The sequence below is a fragment of the Toxotes jaculatrix genome, chromosome 9 (genome assembly GCF_017976425.1).
Source record: "Toxotes jaculatrix isolate fToxJac2 chromosome 9, fToxJac2.pri, whole genome shotgun sequence".
Classification (NCBI taxonomy): Eukaryota; Metazoa; Chordata; class Actinopteri; family Toxotidae; genus Toxotes; species Toxotes jaculatrix.
The window spans coordinates 9,692,328-9,718,658 of record NC_054402.1 but is presented as its reverse complement, the minus strand read 5'-3'; the positions used below and the strand labels follow the sequence as shown (position 1 = coordinate 9,718,658).

At 39.2% G+C, this 26,331-nt stretch overlaps 1 protein-coding gene across 7 annotated transcripts in view; it reads left to right on the top strand.

Annotated features, from left to right (window-relative positions):
* LOC121187823 (muscleblind-like protein 1) overlaps positions 1-24,372 on the top strand; it is a 64,565-nt gene extending 40,193 nt beyond the window's left edge. For 2 of the 7 annotated variants that reach the window (XM_041047273.1, XM_041047272.1), the window contains exons 3-11: positions 4,810-4,980; positions 9,831-10,049; positions 13,107-13,346; positions 15,284-15,337; positions 16,202-16,352; positions 17,848-17,883; positions 18,745-18,836; positions 19,182-19,255; positions 20,612-24,372. In XM_041047273.1, the coding sequence (XP_040903207.1) occupies positions 4,810-4,980; positions 9,831-10,049; positions 13,107-13,346; positions 15,284-15,337; positions 16,202-16,352; positions 17,848-17,883; positions 18,745-18,836; positions 19,182-19,238 (1,020 nt within the window). In that variant the 3' untranslated portion in view covers positions 19,239-19,255; positions 20,612-24,372. The remainder of the gene's footprint in view (positions 1-4,809; positions 4,981-9,830; positions 10,050-13,106; positions 13,347-15,283; positions 15,338-16,201; positions 16,353-17,847; positions 17,884-18,744; positions 18,837-19,181; positions 19,256-20,611) is intronic. The other 5 variants (XM_041047276.1, XM_041047274.1, XM_041047275.1 and 2 more) reach the window with 5 other exon arrangements.
* The last annotated feature ends 1,959 nt before the right edge of the window (positions 24,373-26,331 follow it).

Genomic DNA, 26,331 nt, shown 5'->3' with positions numbered 1-26,331 from the left:
GTAGAGACTGCAAATCATGGATAGGACTGTGGTCTTGTCAGTACGAGTGATCGTATTCACATTACACACAGTCATTTCATCTGTCGTTGATACAAACATTTTGATAAGAGCAGCTTTAAAAATATGGTGTGTCCAGAAGGTGGGAACTGAAGGGTTAAAAAAACAGTCCGGTGCCCACTGTCCTGACTCACTGTTGTTCTTGTGGATGGCCTCGTTGGTGTAACCTTGTCACAGAGGATTATGTGATGCTGATTAAAACCATGTTATTGCTGAGGTCAGAACCAGCCACACGTGTGATACCTGAAACTGCAGGGAAAATGCCGCAGTGGTAATTGAAGTAACTCAAGGTTAGGACACGCATATGTATGTGTGCTTTTGTGTGCATGTGTACCTGCATGTATACATAGGCACCTGGCAATTAATTTTGCGCTGTTTTTCCTATTATAGTGATTAATAAGCATGAACAGCATTCTGCTTTTCCAAATTGTTTGTTATATTGTACTAAAAATAAATAATAGTGACTATATGAGCGTGTGAGTGTTAGGAGCTGAAATACAGCTGAAAGATATCTGGTGTAATGAGGCCAAGGTAATTTATAAGAGCAGAATGCTCCACTCCCCTGCACCTACATGCACACACATACACTGAAGAGTGGGACTGTGACAGCTGGTTCTTTTTCTTTAAATGGCTTGCCAAATAAAAGGAAGGGAAACTGTGCTTTGGCACAGCCAAAACTTGGCAAGAACAAATTGGTTCAAGTTTCGGAATCTATATTTGGTGATGAGATGTGGAGGCTGTTTACCAAAACCTCACCCTGACATATTAAAAGATGTTTTGCAGCTTTGAATGGGGAACGAATACAACTTGTTTGATGCCAAGGTTTAGTGGGAGAACAGACTAGTCCAGACAGTCACCTGAAAGGTAGGGCAAAGGGGGGAGAAGCAGGCAGAGAAGAGGGAAGGAAGAAGATAGAGACAGATGCAGGTAGTCTGTTAGCATATTAGCGTCTCAGCGGAGGACGGGCAGACAGGTGAAGGCAGAACAGAGTCAACTTGAGTAGAGTCTGATCGTCACACACTCTAGCCAGAGGGAGAACTGCTTTGGCTCAGACACGCTCACCATTAACCTGTACTGACGTTGTTTAGACAGTGGGGAAAATAGCAGTGAAAAGAAGCAGCAGAGAAGCCAGGACATTAGCATCGCAGGCAATGATCGACAGGGACTTCAGGCTCACACAGCGCTGAACTGTTCAGGCCACAACAACTCAGCAACAGATAATAGGGCTTTTGTTGAAAGCAGAGGGGTAGGTACGTGTCAAGATACCGACCTTTCAGAATGCAGCAAATAAAATGCACCGAGGTAAATTCTCATTACTACAAGCACAATAATTCTGATTTCACCTTTATCCTAATGGTAATACTTAATCCACATAATATTTTCACAGCATTGTGAAAAAACATAATAATGATGATAGACATCAGATAGTTATCCAGATCAGATTGCGCTGCATTACAAGTGAATCTGGAGCAACATTTCCTACTTTGTTATTCTGCAACTACAACGAACTGAGCAGCCAGATAATCACGTTAAAATCGCTGACCTTGGCCTTTAGGAGATTAGAGGAATATCACCATCATAGGAAAAACATTCCCCAACAAAGCTTTTTTGATCCATCATAATGTTGTCTTACCTCTCCTCCAAGTCTTCTTCAATTTCCCTCTGGCTTTGCTAAAAGTGGGTTTGAAGGCAAGAAAATGTTTGTGTTGAGTCAGTTGATTGAACTGCTTAGCTGCTGTTTGTTCTGTATGTTAAACACAACATTTTCTTTAGTTTGATGCTTATCATGGGTTTGCAAGAGAAGGTAGAAGGTTATTTTTTAAATGATGGAAATAAAACTCTTCCAATAATCTTGCAATATCTCTACAAAGAGGTATTTGTTCAAAACTTTTTTTTTAATTGTAAAGTGACATTGCATAATAATGAAGTATTAGGGACACCAAAAAAGCAAGAAAAGAATTAGACATTTCAAGATTAAATTCATAACATTACCCAAAAAAAAGTGAAAAAAATTCACAAGAAGAAAGAAAGACTATATGTTTGAAATTGAAGTCATAATATTTTAAGAAAATGGTGAAACCTTGTGGTCATCTGCATTCCGCACATGATAAAGAAAAGCTGACAACTGTTTACTAATAGGTCATAACATAACAACATTGGTTTAGAAATATTACAACTCAAAACATGACTTTTTTCATTTTCAACTTTTTCAAAGTATTACAACTGTTTTCAACAAATTCTTTGGTTTTATTCTTGAAATGTCAAATTATTTTGCATTTTTATTTCCGGTACAGCTTGTACAGCTATAGTGTTTAAATCCTATTTCACGCTGACAACTGTAAATCAGTGGAGAATGCCCCTAAAGAGTGTTTGGGGGATTTTATGTAACCAGAATCTCTGTATTGTCACAGTTAATCACATACACACACATACACGCAAGCGGCTGGAGTTGACATGCTCGAGTCCAGTCACCCAGAGGGAATGTGCCCTGAAAATCAGAAGACATTAACCAATTAGTGCTGATCAATAGTCACAGCAACACAGGGATGAGCCAGACTAGGAGCATTGTTAATGCATGCCTCTAGGCCAATCGGCAGACTGGGAATACTGTTCCTCTCAGCTCTCAGCCAATGAAAATGCTGGAAGAACTCTTGACATTCTGCTGTCGTCCAATGCAAAGTACCTCTCCTGCTGTAGCTAGGCAGAACAGGCTGCATGAGGAAATAAAAGGGGGAGATGGAGACACAGAGCGAGACAAGGAGACGAAAGGAGGAGAAAGAAGAGAGGAAGAGTGGGAGAGTGTATGTGCTAGGCTGTGAAAGTAGGTGTCATAGTGGGCCGCAGTGGGCAGCAGGTAGTCTCACTGAGATAAGCAGTAGCATGACAGCCAACCTTTAATTCCCCATGGGAGGTGCTGCTGTGGAGTTGTCGCAGGGCTGGTCTCCCCATCCCCTGGAAGTAGATTTATATGAAGGAGTAATGGGAAGAAATGGCTAGAGGATGCATCTTGATGGGGGGAGATGGAGGCAAGAGAAAAAGAAAGGATGAAACGGACGAAGGCAGAGCGAGAGAATATTCTGCACACATACATGAACATGTTCACATACACAGATCACAGCAGCAGCACTGCGTCTGCACCGCTCTGTATTCATGATAAGGAGAGCAAATATCAGCATGGGGCTTGGGATGTACACGGGATCGAGGTGAAAGGAAGGGGATGAAGGAGAAAGGGGGAGTAAGAAAGAGGAGGGGATATCTAAGATATTACACCTATCCCAGGGAGTGTTCAGTGGAGCAGGCATTATGAGAGTGTAAATTACATTCCCTCCTTCTCCCCTTGGGCTGCCAGCTGCTGGATGAATATAATCACCCACAGCACCGAGCACCCAGACACACACCTCACTGTCTATAGACACACGCAGAATATTAGATAGAGTGCCTTGATGTGTGTATGTGTATTGTCACACTAGTCTCCAATCGTGTATCGATTCTGCATCAACTCTCCAGCCGTTTTTTTTCTGAAATGATGTAAAATATTGACACATAACTCATTCATCTCAATTGGGTGAGATCAATAGTGATTCACTGGGCCTTGTAAAACATCCGGCATCGAGTGGGACAGCTTCTAAGGTGGTAGGACGGAGAAGAGTGTGGGTCTTTGCTAACTGAAATTCCCAAAACAATTCCTCTTTGGAGTTAGAGCAAGAGTGCAGCAGCAGTTCAGGTAGCAGGTAAAGGGCTAAGCATTTCTCCTCCTCTTCTTTTCTTTGTCTTTCCTTTTTCTCTTTCCTTTTAATTTCCTGTCTTTATTTTTACTTAACAACTGCTATACATAGAGATAAGTTCTCAACCTTTTTAAACTTTTTAAAACCTCTTTTCATTGTTATATAATTTGTCTCAACAAAGGAAGATCTTTTCAATGTAATGGGACTGATTGTTCCCTGTACTTGCTGAACTCTTAGTTGAAACAACCCTAACCCTGTTTTTGATATACTAAAATATCAAACATTTCTCTAATTATAGATTTGTAAATGCAAGCATTTGTTGCTTTTCTGTGACCTGATATGAAAAAGAAAATTGAAAACTGAAATTGACAATCTTTGGGTTTTAAATTTTTGAACAACCCAAAAAATAATTCTAAGACGTCAGCTTTTCCACTATTTTCCACTATTCCACTATATATTTTCCACTATTTTCTGATATTTTATAGATCAAATGATTAATTAAACAATTAATCCACACATGAGTAAAGTGGATACTCATGAGTAAACTCATGAGTAAAGTGAGTATCCATATCTTCACTGGGAACAATGCATCATTCTCCATGTCTCTCTCTTTCGCTGTATGTATTATAGTCTGTTAGCAGAGGCAGATAGAGAACTAATCCTCTTTATCTTTGCTCTTGAAGCTAATTTGTCTCTTGATGGGACCTTGAGGAAATAGGGGAAGGTAGCGAGCATGCCGCTGAGGTCACAAAGGGGGAAAAGAAAGCAGAACCGATTGGTCTTCTTTACGACAAACCCAGTGGCAGGCCCAGATGTCAGGGATGTTAGGTCAGCGCCTGCTAAATGGGAGGGCAGCAACTTGAGTCAAGGCTCATTACTTCTTTACATTAGGCAACAGTTAAGGGAAACACTATTCTAATTCGCCTCTTCCCATGTCTCTATCTGCCTTTTTCCCTCCCCCTTTTCTCTTTCGTCCTCCTCGTCTCCTCCTCTTCCTCCTCCTCCTCCACCTCTTTCAACACGACAGGGCCGCTGTTCCAGGGAGAACTGTAAGTACCTGCATCCTCCTCCTCACCTAAAGACCCAGCTGGAGATCAATGGAAGGAACAACCTCATCCAGCAGAAAAACATGGCAATGCTGGCCCAGCAGATGCAGCTTGCTAATGCCATGATGCCCGGCACACAGCTACAGCCAGTGGTGAGAGGACACAAATACATACATATACACAAACATACAAGTCTGTAGTTGTGAAAAATCAATTACAGATGTGCCCGTCTTACACAAACAAAACACAAATTTCCCACTCAACAAAATTTTAATAAAAGTGTGCAAGGCCCTATTTTTCATATGTGGATAACTGAGTTAACTTGATTTGTTTTGATGATTTGACACAAGCCTGAATTCGTTGGTTCTCGTTAGTTCTCTGAAGATGTCTTAAGATGCATCACTAGCCCCAGATGCATTTTCGTATAACTGCATTCCTGGATCTCTGCAATTGGGTAGAAGTGTTTTCATATCTTATCTACCTGAGGGTCACAGCCAAGAAAATAAACAAAATTACAATAAACCATTCTTTTAAAAAGAAAACCTTCAACTGCAGGCTCACTCAGATTATTTGGTATTATTTATTTTTTTATTATTTAATGATATAAAGCAAAGTACTTATACATGAGTAAAGATACAAGGCAATAAAATAAAACCGGTACACTTGTTAACAATATAGCTGAAATCAGCTAAGATGTCTGTAAAGAATCATCTGTAATCTACTTTATGAGAAAATTGACAGGGTTTCTTTTAATTGAATATGTCTGAGGTAAATCGGCCAATCACAGGATTGCTGATGGTTATGACTCTCTACTTTCTTTATTTCAAATTAACTTTAGCCAAGATGAACAAATAAGCCCTCTAATTGTGTTTGAAGAACCAGGTTAGAGTTAATAGGATCAGTTAATTTGCCAGTGAACGTTTATTCTTGACCTTAAGATCAATAGTTTCATAAACAGAGTCTCAACTCACAATCCACTTTCTAACTTTGTGCGGAGCAACCTTCCTTCGTGGTAGATGGAGTTTGCACACTGAGCTAAATACAAAAAAAGGCCTTTTTTTGTATTTTGCCTTTTTTGGAGCCAGTACTGGCTCCAAAAAAGGCTAGTAAGTAGACCTTGAGTTTATCATTTAAGTTCATAATATTAACCTGGGTTAAAGAAGTAATGTTTGAAGAATAAGGTCCAGAATTGAATCACTACTATTGTTGAGGGAGTTATTTGATACAGAAATCAATAGAGTGTCATATTATTATCATACAATCATTAACACACACACATGCACACGCAGTAAATGCTCCAATGAATGCCCCAAGGATCTTTAAGGTGACAGCTGGAGCCCCAGTCAACCACTTCAAATGAATCCTTCCCTGCCCTGTCCATGGGACCTTACAGAGTCACTAAGACCTGTCAGTCAGGCTTGAAGTAATTCCTGTGTCTTCCCCTCTGTCCCTTTATGTTTAAGTGAGAGTCAGTGGAGTGAATTTGTCTCAGACTATTCAAAAGAGCTTCAGATGCCTCATGCTTGGACACACACACGTGCTGTATGTGCACACTTAGCCGATGGCTTATCACCCTCATCTGGGGGAGAGGAGCTGTGTCGAGAGGCCCATTGAGAGGAACAGAGGAAACCATGAAAGTGTTTAAAGAAGCAATAGATCTCCCTGCGACTGCAAAGCCTTCCCTTTCTGTTTATGTCATGGGGAGGGAGAAAGTAAGGAGGAGACGAGAAGGAAGACAGGCTGACAGAGAAGGACACAGCAGCAGAAGAAAGGGAGGACTGAGTGAGGCAGATAGAGATAAATGGACAGAGTAGAGACAGGTAAGTAAAGTGAAGAAGATAGGATGACAGCAGTGAGGGGAGATTGCTTTAGACCTGCACCACAAAGAAAAGTCAAGAAAACAGAGCCATGTTGTGTGCAAAGGGAACAAAGGGTAAGACCGGGTACTAGTCTGTCCAGGAATCAGACTTTCTTCCTCCATCCATCCCCTGTGTCTTCAGCTTAAGTTTCATGCCCCCGTCTTCAGTATCTCGACCACATTTCATCTGCTGCTCTCCCACTTTTTTTTTTTTTGTCTATAGCTGCCTCCCCTTCCTCCAAGTGCGTAGGAGAGTGCTTTCATTTCACGCATGGAACTGTGCAGAGGGTGAAGTAATTAGGGTCCATTACAGCTGGCTGTGAGTGATGGTTCTCATGATGCTTTTTATTACAGACAACGTCAGCGGACAGCCCACATTGCAATTACATCTATCTACAGTGCTGTATCCTCACTCACTCATTCACAGGCTCATTCACTCTCTCATTCATTCACATTAACAAAAAACATCACCACAGGACACTTGGTCCACTTGTTTGGTGCAGACGGTGTATAAAAATAAGTGAAATAAATCCATAAACGCCACAAGGGAAGGGCATTCCTGTGGTGTTTTACTTCTGTAATTAGATGGATTTCCATGTTTGGGTGGGGATTAGGAAGGGAGATAGTCTAGTGTTGAAAAGTGGTTGCATCACAACAAAGAAAGCCCAGAGTGTGCTCAGTGCAGCTCATGTAGCAATCCAACAATATTCAGCAAATGTGAATTCAGGTGTCTTCACAATGGATGAATTTGATGGATAGAAAATAGAAATCAGGTGCATCTTTTAAATCACCTGTTTTTTTAAAACACCTTTTATTAATATTAACAATAAAGTGACTGTAATTTTTCTAAAGATGAAATAACACAGGCTGCTTCTTATAAACACAAAGTTAAACGAACAAGCAATAAAACACACTCTTCCTCAGCACTGCTTGTTTTGTTGCTACAACCTTACTTGGTTTGGTATGATCGGAATCTCATGGTGTCTAATTTTAGCTAATGTTAGCAAACTTATGATGGATACTGCTGTGCAGTGACATTTACCATTTAGCATTATCCCATAATTGTCACTTGCGATCACAGTGAACAGTTGGTAAAGTTTACACAGTGTTGCTCATACTAATATGTTTTACACATTCTAATTTTCATTTCATTCTTTTCTCATAATATTGATAGGTGTATTTTATTATTTAAATAAAATATTTAAAATTGCACCCTCATAAATCACCTTGTAACTTTATATCTGAAGGTGCTGTTGCTTATTATAAAGTTTTATTTAAGTGAAATCTTTTGTAGTGATTGTGTACATTTTACATAACAGAGACAAGGTTATTCTGAAATTGAAAAAATAATAACATAGCTCAGAATAATCAGGAGATAAGATCCTGTAAATATGAAAGTCCTTGAAGTTAAGCACAAAATATGCGAATAAGCCTAGTACTATAAAAATCAGAAGCAAAACAGGGTGATTATACAACTTTAAAGACCGTGCCATTTTGACATTTTAAATGTTGATTGCATGTTGTTTCAAAATTTCACTGGATCAGTTCACAACAGATAAAAATAAATAAATGAATAAATAAAACAAATTACCATTACACAACATATCACGACATTGAAACACTGCTCTAAGTCATCACATTGCTTTTGATCTTTTTATTTAGTTCTTGAAAATCAAGTCGAGTAGTTCTGCCTCAGTGCCTTGATGAAAACTTCTTAGTATTTGGTTGTTACAGAAACTTTTGATGTGGAAAAGTTAACTTTGATCTGTAATCTTAAAATCTCAGTTTTAATTTAGGTGTATTTGCAATGCATATCTTATACAAAATACTTTTTCTAATTTGGGTTCAGATTAAGTAAAAGGGTAAATCTTTGTAACTAAAAAGAAAAGAACTACGGTGCACATACTTAGTGTCACTGCTGTGATACAAATTGCTGACAGGAGACATGCAGTGAGAATCTGCTTCTGTTCCGACTGTGTAAATATGCTCAATTTAACGTAATTGTTTTAAATCTGTTGTGATGGTGATTGATAGCAAGAATCTGCATTGTCATGTGATTTTTGGAAAAGATTCCATGCAAAGTGAAGCCACATTAGAGAAAAGGCCATTAACAAGGTCGCAAACTTTTTGCAGGATGACATCACTGCATTGTTAAAACCTTATGACTGTGAGTCTTTTCAATGACATCATCCCCAACCAAGCCCAACCTTGAACTGTAAATGCCCCAAACTGATATCTGAGCATCTCGAGAGAGGCACATCTACTTCTCCACAGCATCTTGTGAAGGGGACAAAATTCTTCAAACATTAACATAGAGGGCGGCACTGGAAGAATTAGAAAGTCTCTGCCATTATTCCTGATTTTCTGAGTCATCCCAGAGCAGCAATGAGGTTTTGGGAGGAATGTAGATGTCCAGCTCTGGCTGCTGCTGTTTTATTACTCACTGTGTCGTGTTGGCAGAGGCTCAAGAGACAATCCTCAGACTGGGGCTGAGGTCAGGAACGTGCAGGGGAAACATGCAGTAGTGTGCTATGTCAGCTAGCATACTCTTTAGTCTCCCTCTTGGAGAATGTCAGAGGGAGCTGTGTTGAGGGCTTTTTTCGCTTTCAAACTGCAGCACAACTCCTACATTGTTGTACAGTATAGCCCCTCTCCCCCTTCACATGCATACACAGCTTGACGTCCCTCATCCTTATTATTTCTGTCTTTATGATCTCTGGTTTCTGAAGTGTATGATTTCATCTGATCCATGCAGGGAGTAGGTAACACCACATACAGAGCCTAGGCCTCCTCTTTGTGTTAGAGCAAATGAAAGACAAGCAGGCATCAAACAAGACGCATTCTTTTTCTTCACATGTAAGCCCATTAATCGTCTATTTTTGCCATCTTCTTTCTCTCCACATCCACCACCACACTTCCTATCCTCTGCTTGGCTTTTGATAACTGCATACATCTCTTATTTCACCATCTACTGTCATATAACTTCAAGTAGTAATTTGAGTAGGAGTGAGGAAGAATGGCATTATACTTATTGGTAGATGTAATTAAATATTCAGCATTTTTATATATAGACTTTGTGAGAAATCTCAGTGGGACGATTTTGCTCAATTTTGACCAACTCTCTCATTTTCCATGTGCCCACAGCCCATGTTTTCAGTCACACCCAGCCTTGCAACCAATGCCAATGCTGCTGCAGCAGCGGCCGCTGCGTTTAATCCCTACCTTGGCCCTGTGTCGCCCGGCCTGATGCCTGCTGACATCTTGCCCAGTGCCCCTGTACTGGTCACCAGCAACCCCAGTGTCCCCGTACCTGCTGCTGCTGCTGCCGCTGCACAGAAACTCATGAGGACAGACCGACTGGAGGTGAGAAACATACACATTTACGCTCACTGTTGCAGGAATCAGTGGGAAAAATATTAACACAGAAGCACATGCACATACACCACACAGCTGAGAGGATTTGCATAATTATTTTGTCACGTTCGTATCAGTCACAGATTAAAAGATAGATTAACAAAATTCTTGTAAACACTGCAACCGGTGAGGATCTTTTTCCCAGCTATGCAAACAGATTGGGCTTTGAAATGTGGACTGTGCCTATTTGAATATTAAAGGCATGGGTTGGAAAGTCTTGCTTCAACAGTTTCTGTTTGTAGACTTTAATTATGTATCTGGTATACAGTTTCTGTTAGAGTAACTATATCCCATTACCATAATACAGTCATTACCCAGACTTAAGCAAAGAGAAGGAGACGTTAATGAGAGTATCTCTCCACAAACATTACCGTTGTCGATGCTGCATCCCATCAATGGGCAGGAGACAACATTGTTTGGCACAACCTCAAGTTATACTCTACCAGTGTGTAATTTTCAGAAAAATCTTTAATTCTTCTATGAAAGCAATCAGTCATGAAACCTGATGAGTGCTGCTCCTCTAGCTGTGTTCAGATAATCATTAATTGGACAGTAAGTCAATCTCATCCATTATGTAGCCCCACCCGGTGAACACTCGCAGCGGAATAATGTGGAAATCGTTGGAGGCAGGCAGGAGGCGTGCAAGAACGTTAGGAAGGTTGCATTTAAAATGTAATGTTGGGTAGCTGCGTAATTAATGGAGGTGAGGCTGAGGAAGTCTCTTGGCCCGATTAACGAGTGGACAACATGCAGAGTGAGGGAAAGGGTCAGTGACAGGAAAAAGAGATGGAGGGGGAGATAGGAAATCAATTTGTAGACCTGTTATGGTCATCAGGGGAGGGGTTGGGGCAGGCAAAGACAAAGACAACAGAGACAAAGGACAGAGTGGTGATTAAGTTTCATAGAGGAGTCGTGACTGGTGAAGAAGTTTTAGAAGTTGGGTGGCAAGAGGTTGTTGTTAATAGAAGAAGAACATGCAAGTCTTGATGCGGACTGAGGACTGAGGACTGGCAAAGGATTGATAGCATTCTGCACCAAAGTCCACTAAACAGGCAAACAGACATGAAATATTTATTAGCCAAATGCAATAATTGGCAGTAGAGGAAAAAGCTGCTCATTTTTAGTGTTCTTCCCTTCTAGATATTTAGGCCCAGTGGTCAACACTGCCTTTAGTGCTCAGCCTGCATGTACTGCTAAAGCCTTTTGATTGGGAGAATTCATATCCTAGCCTAATTTGTCAGGAACTAGGTTTGCTAAAAATATCTTAGAGAAAAAGGCCTGGCATATTTTAGTTTCTAGTGTGTAGTTCAAAATAAACATAGCTGGAATTCTGTGGACCAACACACATACCAGTCAGTAGATATGTTACAGACCGTTTCCTTGAGGCTGAGAGGAATTCCTATTTTAGAAGACAATCCTCCAGACTGTTTTCCTGAGAAATGTTTTCCAGCAGTCTCACTGTCTCTATCTTGTATGGAGCTATACTGCAGCATTTCAGCATGCATAAAATCATATGTTGCTTACCTGCAACTATGGTGATGTAAATGGACCAGGGGGACAGTTACCATGGGGACAGAAATATGATTAACAGGCCGTGTATTTGTTTGTCCAACTAAGCACTTTCACTGGGTTAGTTCTCTCTAATGCGTGATTAGCCACTGTTCAGAGAAACACACGTTCAGAGAACATCAAATTGTTTCCATTTAGTCTTCCCTTTCCTCACTAATTTCTTTCTATGCCAGCCACATTCACTTGATCCCCAGAGACTCTCACTCTGTCTCCTTGATCCTCGTCTCTCTGTCCTTTACTCTTTATTCATCAACCACTCTTACATTTTCCTTTCTCTCCCATGTTTCCTCTCTCCCTCTCTCCCTCCCTCACCTGCCTCTCCAACATCTGCCTGACAACAAGGCCGTCTGTGTTTTTTTTGTTTTTTTTTAAATAAGACCAGTAGCTAGCAGCAGTGGTGATGGTAGCAGTGGTGGGGAATGAATGTGTGTGCGTGTGTAGGTGTACATTTGTACATGAATGTGTGAGCGTATGACAGAGGTGCATAAGAGGAAGAACAGACGGACTGAGTGAGAATTCTACCCCATCGCTCACACAGATCAGCGATTGTGGATGATGAGCTGTCATGACAGGAGACAGAGCAGGGTTAGTTTGTAGATAACTGTGCTGGTGGCCTTTTGTCTGGCCACCGGTCCACCACAAATCAAATCCTTTATGCATGCAGACAGTGAGACTGGTAAACAGACATTTGGTAAATGGCCTGTACCATCACAGTAACTGATGGATCAATACAGAATACCATGAAATTGTGTTTCATTTGGTCTAGTAAGCAGTGGCTGGCTGTACTGAAACGGGTGTCTTAAGCTCTTGCGCAGCTTTTTAAGTGTCAAAATTTAATTCTGGAAAAAAAATGCTGCCTCATAATTTATATGTGCACCTACCTTGTGTGTGAGTGTGTGTGTATGTGTGTGTCTGTGTGTCTGTGTGTGAGTTATCTTGTGTGGGCTGTTGATTACGTCAGCTACAGCCTCCCTTGAGGGTAAGCAGCCTCATATTTCCCATGAGTCTCATTGAGCCCCTACGTTCAGGCTCAGGCAGTCACTTTCCCAACTGTTCACGCAGGTGCTGCCCCCTTCTGTCTTTCTCAGAAAGAACATCAACACAGCTCATTTGAATAATGGATAAAGTTTGTGTGATTGATGAGTCTGTAAACGCTGGTTACGATCTGTTCTGCTTATCAATCAACAGTAATGGCCAAAACTGTCATTAAGATTGGTTAGCTCTGTCTGGTAAAGTGATCGTCAAGTTCTGAAATGACTGCACAGATTGATTACTTCATCAAATGTGAAGTAAAGTGAACAGTAACTTCATAATGTGTGTGGGTCTGGTGCTTGTGTGCTTTTTCTGTGCGTTAGTGTGTGTAATTTAGGTTTATGGTCAAATTCTTAATGTCATGAAAACAATATAAAAGAAGTAAAACATGTGTTCGTGCCCCAGGTATGTCGGGAATACCAGCGGGGTAACTGTACACGCGGGGAGAACGACTGTCGCTTTGCCCACCCTGCAGATAGCACTATGATTGACACCAACGACAACACAGTCACTGTGTGTATGGACTACATTAAGGGCCGCTGCTCGAGGGAGAAGTGCAAGTACTTTCACCCTCCAGCTCACCTGCAGGCCAAGATCAAAGCCGCCCAACACCAAGTCAACCAGGCTGCGGCTGCTGCAGCCATGGTAGGTATCTGTCCTCAGATTTTACCACCAGGAAAACTCAAGCAAAGGAACAACTAAAGTATCATAGCACCCATGTGCAGCCAGGGGATTTACTGTCAGTCAAAACAAATAAAATTTAACCTATAATGGAGTTTGTACAGTTATTCCAAAAATCGAGCACAAGCCGATTTTATGTGATGACCCAAAACAAATCATTAAGCTCTTCTAATGTTGATGTGGGCTCGATAAACATGACCTGGGTAATTCTGTCTGGGTTTTGAGCACATGCAGTATACTACAAACACTGTTTAAGTCATCATCTTCTACCCTGTGCTTTTACTCAAGCTCTAAGCACATATTCCAGTGTCTGCTGTCCCTGCTCTCTTCAGCTCTGACTCAACACGCACTAAAGAGATACAGAGTCGATGTGTGCTTTATCAGCAGCAGGCTGTAGTGACAGAGCCTACTGCTCCCCTCCTCCTGCTCCTCCTTGTTTTGCTGCTTTGTTAGTTGTATATTTTGCTATTGTTCACAGTCAGTGGGTATGTTAAATTGTTAACTACTGTACAGCTCCGATCTTGTTTCTGCGATGCAGTAATAATTTTCTAGAAAAAGACACAATAGTGTTTTGCTCAGTGAAGTACTGGAGATGGTTTTATGTTCAGGTAATCCAGAAAGGAGGGGATGCTTGATTTTCAGTTAACCTTCACCTTTAAATTATTCCATAAAGTCAGATTGCTCATAATATGATCAGGTCTGCCTCCACATTTGAACAATATTATCAGTACTGTCTGCCCTCTTTAACCTCTTTTCTCTTTACAATGTTATATGTGGGAACTGGATTAATTCTTTTAGTCTTAATTAACTTGAATGACATTTAAAATTACACTTAATTTTACAGTGGCCACAAACTTGGATTAAATTATGTTCAAGAGCTCTTTTTTAAAACCTATATTCTAATTTTATGAACTTGCATGAATAATGGAATAACATTGAATGGATGGAATTTTTTTTCTGGAGTATTTAAAAGCACAGGTTAAATGGATTTGATTCAAAGCAAAGCATCATGAGTCTTAGATACCTTACTGATTTGTTGTCTCTTTTAACCTCTTCGCAGCTGTAGAGGGCTCAAACAAAGCATATAAGAGACAACAAAGAATTATGCAGCACAAAGTAAAGCCAGGCAAATGAGATGCAGTAAATAAAATAAAATAGTGTAATACAGTCCAGGAGATATCTGTTGAACTACTGTAAGTGTGAGCTCTTGTACACATGGGCAGGTCAAAATATAGCTTACAAATGATTCAAATTTTTAAATGTATTCCTGAAGCAATAAATAAGGACATTCTTGAAAGCGTCTTGGGGCAATCTCCATAGTGTTAACCTCGTATTATATCTATTGTAACTGTGCCAACTTAACAAAAGTTATTCATAATTCTGACTTATGGTGATGAATGAAATAAAGATGTGCTGAGGCAGAAAACGCAGTGTTTCACTCTGCAGCTGTCCAGTCACAGCAGACTGTAAGTACATCCAGTATCTAGAGCTGGGGCCAGGTTTATATTGCATCATATTCATGGTCTATTTCTAAACAGTAATATAGAATTTCCTCAATTTAATAAATCTGGTTAATCCTCCTTTCTGGACCAGAACACCTTTGCACTCTAAGTTACAGTTTATGAAACAGAATTTTCCTCTGACTATAAATTATGTGAAGGGCCATAATTCTTTTCTGTAACCCTACAGCCATTAATGTGCATGCCCTAGTCTTGTTATTGTTGTATATTGCATTCCAATGATTTGTTTTTTATTTGTTTGTTTGTTTTTTTGTTTGTTTTTTCTCACCAACCCACACTGCACTGCTGCCCCCATGATGCACCTCCGCTTGCTGGTTTATGTTAATGCGCTTGAACCCCATTGGCCCATTGCCATCATGTGCTCGCTGCCTGCTAATTAAGACTCAGTCGGCTGTCAAATCACTGAAGCGACCCCTCGACGCAACTTTTGACCTGGTACTATGACCTTTCACCTTTTAGCTTGGCATGTAGCTGTGGTTTAGTAGATATGCTTTTGGTAGCTCTAAAATACAGTAGATATTTAATTATCTGAACTAAGGAAACACTGAGGGGTGATGAACTGAGTGCAGCCACTAGTTTTTTTGCAAAAAAAAACAAAAAAACAATTTGAATATTAATTAAAAACATCAGGGACCAAAAAAAAAAGAAAAGGACTTAAATAGGAAACCCTCTGCATTTTTCACTATCAATGGTCAGTTCATCACCCTAAGTGAATATCAAAATCAATTAACTGGTGGCATGAAAATATAGTATTTTAGTGTCTAATAAGGTGTGGTAGTCTTTGCATGATTTTGTCACTTTCCATATTGCATGTGTAATTGTTTAGGAGGTGTCTTAACATGGCTTATATTGTACTATTATCATGGAGTTGGCAGTGCAGCTTTCCCTAACTACATCATTTCTGTTGATGGTCCAACAATCAATACAATAACTTGTATTATAGCTGTCATTTTAGTTCTCTTCACAGAAAGATCTAGTTATGCCTTAGCTTGCAAAGTAATATTTTTTTGTACTGTACTATTTAAAATCATATCATAAGGTTGATGACATTGTGCTGAGGAGTGTTTTTTGTTGTCACTAGTAAGATAGATGTCACATTTTGTCAGCTAGCTCCACTGTCCTGTCTTGCTCTGACAGAGGTAGTGTAGTCCACTGCTTGCTTGCCAGTGTTTGTAAAAGCTGTATGGAAGGGCAACTTCTAACGAAATTCTTTTTTCTCTCTGTCCTGAATGTCACTGCTACCATCCTTTGATTTCCCTCACTTCCCATTCCTTTATTTTGGTGTTATCCCCTCATCAGGGGCTTCCTCCCGTCTTGCCTCCTTTACCAAAGAGACCTGCACTTGAAAAAGCCAACGGTGCCACCACTATGTTCAATGCTGGCGTATTCCAGTACCAACAGGCCCTGGCCAACATGCAGTTTCAGCAGCAGGCTGCGTTCATACCATCAGGTAAGGCCTGCACTTTCCTTGTGGCAGTTATCCCGTCACTGTTGGCTGTAAAATTCCATGTAGTTTCTCACAAAACTCACTGATTATGTTTTGGCATCAGCTGTGAATGAATGACTGAATGATCGTGTGATTTCATTGTTGGTGACAAGATGGAAAAACTTGCATGGCCTTAATTGCACATGTATGTACAGCATGGTTCTTCAAGACACTGTAACTGCTATTTCTCCATCTATAGGTATTTATTATAACAACTGTTTCACACATTGTGATAGAATTGGTCTTTGCATCTGCAATAATTTCAGTAGTAGTTATTATCAGTATTATTAATGGCTTAACTCTGTTGAAAAGATTCATGGATACAGACCTGACCTAACATACTTGTATCTTTAACTATTATCAATTCTTGTATCAATCTTAATTTCAAATAATCGACTGCAAATCAGAGCCAATTTGCAGAACGGGCACGTGTTTTGTTTTTTTTTTTCGTTTTTTTCTGGCCCTAACAAGTTTCTGCAGAGTTTCCTGTCAGGCTGTATTCAGCCTCAGCAGTCAGGGCATCCTGACAGGCAAAACCCAGGGCGGCAAAAAGCTTTGTGGAGCTTATTACTGTACAGAATATCAAGGTGAACCACATTTTTATCAACTTTTTTTTTCTCTCATCCTGTTTTTGGCAGCTGGACAGTGATATGACAGTTTAGAGCGAAACATTTTACTGAGTGAAACAAACTAAAATTGCAAAGGGGAGGGGGGCAAAGGTGAGATTTTGAAAAGTGAGGAGACACGTCTCCCCTCCATCCCCAGTGAAAATTATGCCCTTAAGATACAGCATGTGCCATATACACACACACACACAAACACACACTCACACACACACACACATCCACACAGTTTATTTGAACCACTCTTCTCTGGCCGCTGCATAGTCATCTTTCACTGTGTCCCATATTCTCATCTGACAGCCTAAGAATAGCCTGCCATCGATTCCCGTCTGTGAGAGATTCGGATGCTCAGATCCTCATATGTCCCACACTATTGGACTGTCAGGTCACTGCAACACACTTTGAGGATTCTGAAAGCAGGTCATTCAAAACTACCACTGTGCAAACAGCTGCTATGCTGCTGGCAGGAAAATGGGACCACTGGTGGTGTTTAATTTGCCCCTCTACTTAACAGAGCCGTTAAACAGGGAACCGGGGCTGGACAGGCGGGCTACCACAACTCTCCCCACTCAGAGCTTTCACACATATGCTTCCATTGCCATGCAGTATGTGTGGTTGCAGAAACTGTGATGTGTATAAAGCAATGATTACTTTGTGTAATTATCAGTATTGATACCTAATCATTTTCAGCGACTGCACTTAGGGCCAAAGGGTTAACATATTCAGAGCACAGTTTTAATCCAATATTGTCTGACTTTATAACACTTGTAATGGGTTTTCTTGGTTTCTTCTCCTCCCTATTCACTCCACTCCCTGTTGCAATGCATGATGGGCAGGCTCGATATTGTGCATGACACCTGCAACAAGTGTTGGTAGGTGCCAGCTTTCCTTACTGATTATATTTTAGCCCATTTTAGTCACTCACGTTCCATTCAACTCACTGCATAAAGCAAGCACATACTCCATTTTGTGAATTTAAACTTTGACATCAACCCAAAATGGTATATGTAATCTTTTGACAGTGCAATTGACAGGATGTCTGCTAAAACATGAATTGAACATTTTGATTATGAACGTAATTGTGTAATTTCAATTGGGAGTTATGTGTTTTATTATATCCTGCAATACATCTTTGTGGTATGGAATGAACCTCTTTTTGCTCTGCCACAGGTCTGTCTGTCACCTAATGCTTGTTGCAGTTCAAAATCCCCCTGACCCCTGCTTCATTATAGTTCCATCCCAAGCTGTCTAACCCTGCACCTCATTATACTGTCTGAATATACATGCCATATAAACATGAGGAGTTATTATTGGTAGTGTACAAAGTGGTAGAATTAGTAGTAGTTTTTGTAAGTTTCATTTTTGTATAATATTTTGGTATTAATTGTAGTGTTATTGTAATTTATCTTTTTTTATGGAAATAAAAAACAACAGCCAATTAACTACCATTCTTTAAACAAAGATACTACCATCTGCATTTATATTTTGCCCTTCAATTAGCCAGTTAGTTACCTTGCACTCCAAGGAATTTCTCTCATGTTTCTTCCTCTACACAAATTTCCGGTGTTAGAAAGATCACAAAAACAACAGATTTGATTTTCAGCCATTTAAAACTATCACCAGATTTTCTCATGTTTATTAGCATTCTATAGACAGACATAAAAATGAAGTGTTAAGATAAAAAGCTTTAAATCTGCTCTGGTTCAACTGCTTGTGTGATCTTTCCCTCCAAGTACCCATGATGCACGGTGCTACTCCAGCCACTGTGTCTGCAGCCACCACATCTGCCACAAGTGTTCCCTTTGCAACCGCAACAGCCAATCAGGTTTGCTCCTCTCCTGCCTCCTCTGACTCTCTTTCACTTCTGGTCTCTGACTTTTCAGTGTCTGTTAGGTTTTTTTTTATCTTATGATTCCAATGTGCCTCTTAATAAAAAATGCATGAATGCACGAGGCTCATCTCTGATCTGTGCAAGCTATTCAGAGCATCTGATACTTTGATTATTTAGATAATTACTAGCTTATCTTTATCATCAATTTAGGTTGAAGTGGTGTTTGTCCTCATTTCAACTGATGTCTTTGTCTCCCTCCTTTTCCCCTCTGTTTACTTCTCTCTGCCTTTACTTTTCTCCCTCTCCTTTTCTTTCTCTCTTTTCCCCCCTCTCAATCAGATTCCAATAATATCTGCAGACCATCTGACTAGTCACAAGTATGTGACCCAGATGTAGGAGTCTCAATCAGAACAGTATGTACTGCACCTCTTTCCAATATCTCACACACTGCATTTGGACCGAGACTATCTGTTACTTTTCTTCCAAACAAATATGAAACTGTTACAAGAAGGAGTTTCAACAACTGCATTTTTATTTTTTTACAGCAACAAAATTGTTTTTTTTGGACAGCTACCATTTTTGTCAAATCTCTACCATCTACTTTAAATAATTCTGAACTCAAAGGAATAGTTTGACATTTTGGGAAGTATGCTTATTCACATTCTTGTTGAGAGTTAGATGAGAAGATTGACACAATTCTCCCGTCTGAGGGAAGTGTTGGCCTTTCTCCAACCAGTATCTTTAGAGCTCACTCATTAATCTGTTACATCATATTTGCTTAATCCACACAAAAACCAAACTGTAACAATAGAAAAATGTTTAACTGCCAACCTCACAGCAAATACAAGACTCAGGAATAGAAAACTACACATATTTCCCAAAACATCAAACTGTTCCTTTGAGCAAAATTCAGCATGAATTCAGCATTTTCATCCCAAAGATACAGATCCATTTTTTGTTGTTTGCCAAATGTGACTTGGTCAATGTGAAAGTTTTGTGTAGTTAATCAGAACTCCTTGCTCCCATGATTCTCCTCTGATGTGGTTTTGTTTCATGTTGAGTATTCGACTTGCTAAGTGCAAAATAGATAAGTAGTAAGAAGTTGCTGATTGTACACTTTTAGTTTGAATATACAGGAGTAAATGTCTCATAAACTGTGTTTGGAAGAAATCTCTGCATTAGGTAGTAATGTATAATTATTATAAATTTGTTAATATATAAATATTATCTAAATGATACATCGTTTTCGGTGTAACACAACAAACTACTTAGTTGTGTTACACCGAAAACACCAAAAATACATGATTTGCTTGTTCAAATCCAGCCCAGTATTCCAAGGAATTACAGTCATATTAAGAAATTCTGTACTATTCATTTATCTGTTATTAATGCCAACCTTCAGCACTAATGCAGGAACTTTGCCTTCTATCACAGACCTGCAATTAACCTTTTGTTTGTCCTTTTATTAACTGTAACTGTGATCTTTCCCTAACTGTAACTAAGTGTTTTAGTTGCCTTATCTATCATTGTAATTTTCTGTAACCATTATGTTTTCCTGACCTTAACCATACCATAGCATATGGCATTTTGGAGAAAACAAGAATTTTAAAACTTTGCCACTGGACATAGTGGACCAGTATCAGTGTTTTCAGGGTCGCAGCTCTAACCCTTCATGTGAAATAAACTCAAGAATCTCAAATAAGCTCTTTGTTACTGTTTGTCCTTGTGATTCACTTCTGATTTCCTGTATCTTGTTAATTTTTTTCCAGATGGAACTGGAGCGCGCTGGTGTTGAGTCCAAGATTAGCAGTCACCCCTCATGCCTGTAACATCAAGAGCAAAACGGAGAACCAAATCTAAACTGGTTTGGAATAAATCTGCATGTTAACATAGGAGGCACAGTTTGTTAGGATTGTTTTCATGTGTACTTCATGCACACTATTACACAATAACAGAAAAGAACATCATTTGCATTACAGACTGCCTTTCGCTCTGTAGAGGCAACTTACCTTTATACACCGGACACACTTTGAATGTTAAAATGAGGTAAATGTGTGGAGCAGTCATCAAAAAAAAACAAAAAAACTGACTGCTGGATTGGTACGTCCATTGACCAAGAATCATGACTTATGTTGTTTGTTTGTTCATTGATTGTTGGTCTTTGACCTAAATGTGTTCATTTGTTTACACAAAGGTGCACCTTGTATTTCAGTTGAGGTAAAAGAAACAAATAATCTGACTGAATCACATATGCATGCACAACGATTTTTGTTATGATTTTATTTTGTTAAACCAGTGATAAGGGAAATTACATGAGTGCACTCAGAGGCAAAATAGCAACTGAATGTCTGTGAGGTGTCTTTCAAACCTTTGTAGCCTACCTTTCTATCTCTTAAGCACATGTCTTTAACCTTGCAGGCATCCCTGTAAAGTGCCATACATCTCAAAATACATGAATGGTATTCAAGCAGTGTTATAAAGTATTAAACTCAACAGTTCCCTTTAATATGTCTCTATTTTCTCTCTTGGACAGCATGTAGTGTCCAATGTCATGACCTGTCATTATTACCTGTGATTCCAAATAGCGCCACTGCTGATTAGATTACCTTCCCCAGATTGTCTGCTTTACTCAAAGCTTCTACTGAATGAATAGATTTTTTTTTCTTAGATTTTATTGTTGATGTCAGTTGTTTAGAAAGGAAATGACTGGATCTGTGCGGACACAGATCTCTCCATGTTCATTAAGTCTATTGACTCTAAAAGTCAGATGAGTTGTTTTCAGGGTCTTGGCCTGGGTGAGAGACCAAAGACTCTCCCAGTGATGATGATGATGTTGTGATGAATAGCTTTGAAACAACAGGGCGATCAGTTGGAATCCAAACTGCTGTGAGACAGACGTCAAAACCTACAGTGCAACTGGTGATGGATATGTGATTTGTACGACCTGATTTGTTTTTCATTTGTATGGTTATGCATAATTTTAAGGCAGGTTGTAAAAGTAGATTTAGTGTAGTGTATATATAGTCTGACATATTTAAGAATATTTGTTAAATACGTCTACCTGAGAACTGTTTTCAGATAGTCAGCCAAAGTCTTTTTGTGTCACTGTTACTCGATATTGTGGGTAGACTAGTGGGGCTAAATTTTGAAAATGTGTGGGCCGCGTAAGTGAGCCCAAAGAAGGATCGGGTGTTTAGAGTAGATCTCTGTTTTTGTTGTGTTCTGGGTGTTCTTCAGGCATATTTAATTGGTGGATAGTACAGGGAAAGTGGCAAGAATATAAACGATTGTATTTCTCATCCAAAGCCTTAGAATGTACCATCGGGTCAGCACAATGCAACATGCCATTTTGAACCATCCAGTTGCCTAATCCACGCCATATTAACACACACACACAGAGCACTATGTAATTGTCACTTTTTTTGTCAGTGTTTTCTTAACCTTCTTGTAGTTTTTCTTTAGACGAGTGTTTTACTTTATTTTGTTTGGAAGATATTTTGATATTAGTTCTGATTTTTAGTTTTGCTTATTATATTTATCTTTCTTATAATGAATATAAGGTAAAAGTGTGTGTTTGTGTGTTCCTCATGCACAGTTTCCTGAAATTCCATGTAATGTTAATTTTAGTATGATTATGATTGTAAACTCAATATTTTCTACGTTATGCATATTGTTGAACTGTATGCATATTGTTCATTTCTCTAGTCTTTTTGTGTTCTTTGAACAAAGATGTTTTATATGAGTATCTAACAGTGATGAAATAATAGAACAGAGAGGCTAAGTTGTCACTGTGGCAACCGTCGCCGATAACTGAGTAATATTTTAATGATTGTAAGGTTTGTAACTAGTCATATAAGAAAAAAAAGACTATTATAAAAATCTAGTTCTTAGATGTTTAGAGTAAAGATGTTATTTTCTACTGTATCCATTTCAAATAGTAACTATTGTTTTAAGATTTTTACTCTCCCTGGAAATTGGGCCATGTTGGAAAACAAGCTGCATATTTGATCACTTTTTCAGGGGCGTTGCTGGCGGGGTCAGGTGAACGTGGTGAGTAGGGAACTGAGTCTGCACGCTCATCTCTTCCTCAGCCAACTGCAAACAACAAGGGTGGGGTGGGGAATCCTGAGGCGATAAAGGTGATAAAGGTTGACTTTTTTGCACTTCTGTACATAGTCAAAAAAGAGAGAATCATGTATATTGAGATCTTATTTTGAATAAAAAAATAATGTCTATAATGACAAGGAATTTTGCTAGGATAACAAAAAAAATCTTATGAAAGGCTGAACAAAATTGCTTGCATCAAAAAGGGCACTGAGTTCTCACTCTCCTACCCGTTTCAGAAAAGGCCAAGTGTTGCTCTTCTTTTTTGTCAGCAGCTTGTAGTTTGCCAGGTAACCTTCCGGAGGAGGCGTCCACTACCCTCCAGCGTAAGGGCCTGACTGGGTTTGTCTGGTCCCCTAACCTGCCTGTACTGACAGGTCTGTGTGTCATGGCCACGCCCTCCCAGGCCCAACCAATCACAACACGTCCTGTCTCTTTATTTTACTCAGAGAGGAATGCATGTTAAAGGAAATACATATACCGTTTAAAAAAATCATGACACAGTAATACTGAATAAGAAAACATGTTACACAGAAAGATGTATTTACAGTATAACAATATTCTATCAATGTAATGGAATAAAATATATATAAAAAATACAAAAATAGAATAGTGGTTTATTTAAAAAAAAAAAAAAAGATTTCAGAGAATATACTCACTAAAGTTTCACCACTTGGAGAGTTAAAATACATGCAACACAAACACCATAGTTATAAGTATGTTCTTTATGTTTATGTAAGCTGTGCTTCTAGTAGATGAAACTGACCAAACAGGAATGTAGTTCAACATCAGGCAGAATTTGACAATAATTTCCAACTGAAATACTTTTGGCGGTGGTTTGGTCATAAACTCGATAGTTTGAAATTTTGTCCTGATCATCTTTGTCATCTCTCATCTTCTACAAGCACGCATGCTTACGTTTATGATATAATGTAAACTGAACTTTTTTTCGTTTGTTGTTTGTTTTCTCTGCTTGTAGTGCTAATATGATGTATTCTGTCTTCTGCTGCAGTTTGTTTCTGCTTGTTTTACTGTTCCAGGCCCCTTGAAAAGATGTGTCGTGCTTGCATGTCGACCACTTCCTCTGAAAAGCACCTGTGAGAGAAAACCACTGATTGCCACTGTCTAAAGCCATAAAATATAATCTCATCAGAATGAAATGTGTGTAGAGAAACCAGAAATGAAACAGAGGTGGGAAGTGGTACCTTCTGAACCTGATAGGAATGATTTTGCTAGGGTTTTATTAACTACAACATCATGTAATAATTAAAGTCATGACTGTAATTAAGAGAACCTGTGGTGTGCCAGCTTTGATGGATAAGAAGTAAGAAGTAGGTTCCTGACACATTTTTTCACGTGGCCTGTATTGCTATATTGATTCTTGCTGTTATGAATAAAAAAAATGTAATAAAAATTTACAAATGAACTGAAGTAAAGAAGAATTTCCTTAAGACACATTATTACATTTAGCTAGTGATTGTAGCTAAAGCTTAGTCTGTGTTATTAAAGGAATAGTGCAGCAGTTTGGGACATACACTGAAGGACTTTCTTGCAGAGAGTTAGATGAGAAGCTTGATGCTACTCGCATGTCTGTGCACTAAATATAAACTTACAGCCAGCAGCCAGGGGTGAAAGTATTCAGATCCATTACTTGAGTAGAAGCACCACCACAACAGCATAGAAGTACTCTGTTACAAGTGAAAGTCCTGCATTTAAGATTGTACTTAAGTTAAAGTACAGAAGTATTGGCAGGAAAATGTATTTAAAGTGTCACTCTGCAGACTTGAGTGTTATGCTATTACATATCATGTTATTGGATGATGCAATACTGATACAAAACATAATTAATGCAATAATGAGTATAATTTTGCTGTTACAGTTGGTTGAGGCAGAGCTAATTAGTGGTGCGGGGTGTAGCACCTCACACTATTGTTATTCTCATTTTTCTTACACCTAGAATTTCGGTTCGTAACTCGTCCCAAACCGTGCGGCTCGATCGGGCTCGGTGTGTTTGTATTTTTTTCTCCAAAATATACAGGTTTCACGACATACTTACCTAGAAACACCATTCAAACTTTAATGTAGACACAAGTCCTGTGTATTCGAGGTGTATTCAACTTTTTTCCTAAGTTGTGTAGTTTTTGAACAGTGACCTTCTAATGATCATGAGTGATTTTGGAAAAATTCAGAGTTTACAGTGGGTGTGTATTGTGGAATGTTCCAGCCTAGAGTGGTTCCTTAAGGTCTCGTGGCTTTGACAGTGAAATTTGTTTGGCGATATCATGTTTGTTTTTTGAATAAACAGCAGTAGTTTGACAAGCCCAAATCGGCCAATAATGAGCCCGGAGCAGCTGTGAGGTGCTCCAAAAATTTCCCAAAGGCAAAACATCAGCATACAAGAAAACAAGAGAAAACAAAGTCCTGTGAGGATTCCAATGTTCTGACATGGTGCAGGCACATTAGATCCATTCATAGGATCAGACAAATTATTACTGTGATTAGCAGCGATAACAGTAGTCATACTAACTGCAGTAAAAGTCAAATATAAAATAGATAAAAATAGTAACAGTAGCAGATTTAGTGGTCAGTTGCAGCAAGTGCAATAAAAGGGAAAAATGTAAACGTGTTATTGGTTCTGAACAAAAACCTATAAATCTGTAGCTCTATACATGGGGTCAGGAACCAAAAGGGGGACCTTAGCCAAAGGTCGTGAATGACAGCCAATAGTAGTTTTTGCTTTTGTTTAGTTATTTACACTTTTTTTTATTTGCCCTCTTCTGTTAAAAACTGAACAAAAATCTTACCTGAAAAAGTAAAATTTAAATTTTGACTTAAAAAGTGTTTTTTATTTGCCTAAAATCTTTGTCCTGTGATTTATTATGATCATAATCATGATCAACTAATTGAAAATTGAAAATCATTCAATGATCATGAAAATTCAGATTTTCAATTTTCATTCAAGTTTGCATATTGCAAATAGTATTGATAGTGGTACTGGTATCAGCAGTACTGGTCCTGTATTTACTTGGTATGGGATCATACCAAATTTTGCAGTATCGCACACACCTATTAGTTTCCATGTTTTGTTTCGTAATACATGGTCTGTAATATTATGGTCTGGCTCAGTTATCACTGGCCAATCATTAGCCAATCAGAGATGACGACCCACCTGGTTGTTAGAGGGGTGGGGCTTAAAAGGGCCAGGTGCAAGCCGGGAGAACGCTAGAAACAGGTGGATACAGAGACGCTGGTTGAGAGTTTATTCAAATCTGTGAAATACTGTTGACAACAGTCTGTTGTTCATCAGGTGAAGACCCGGGACTTTGAGTCAAAGTGTAACCTGATAAAACCGGACGCTGAGCCGTGTGTTGGAGCTGGTTTCAGC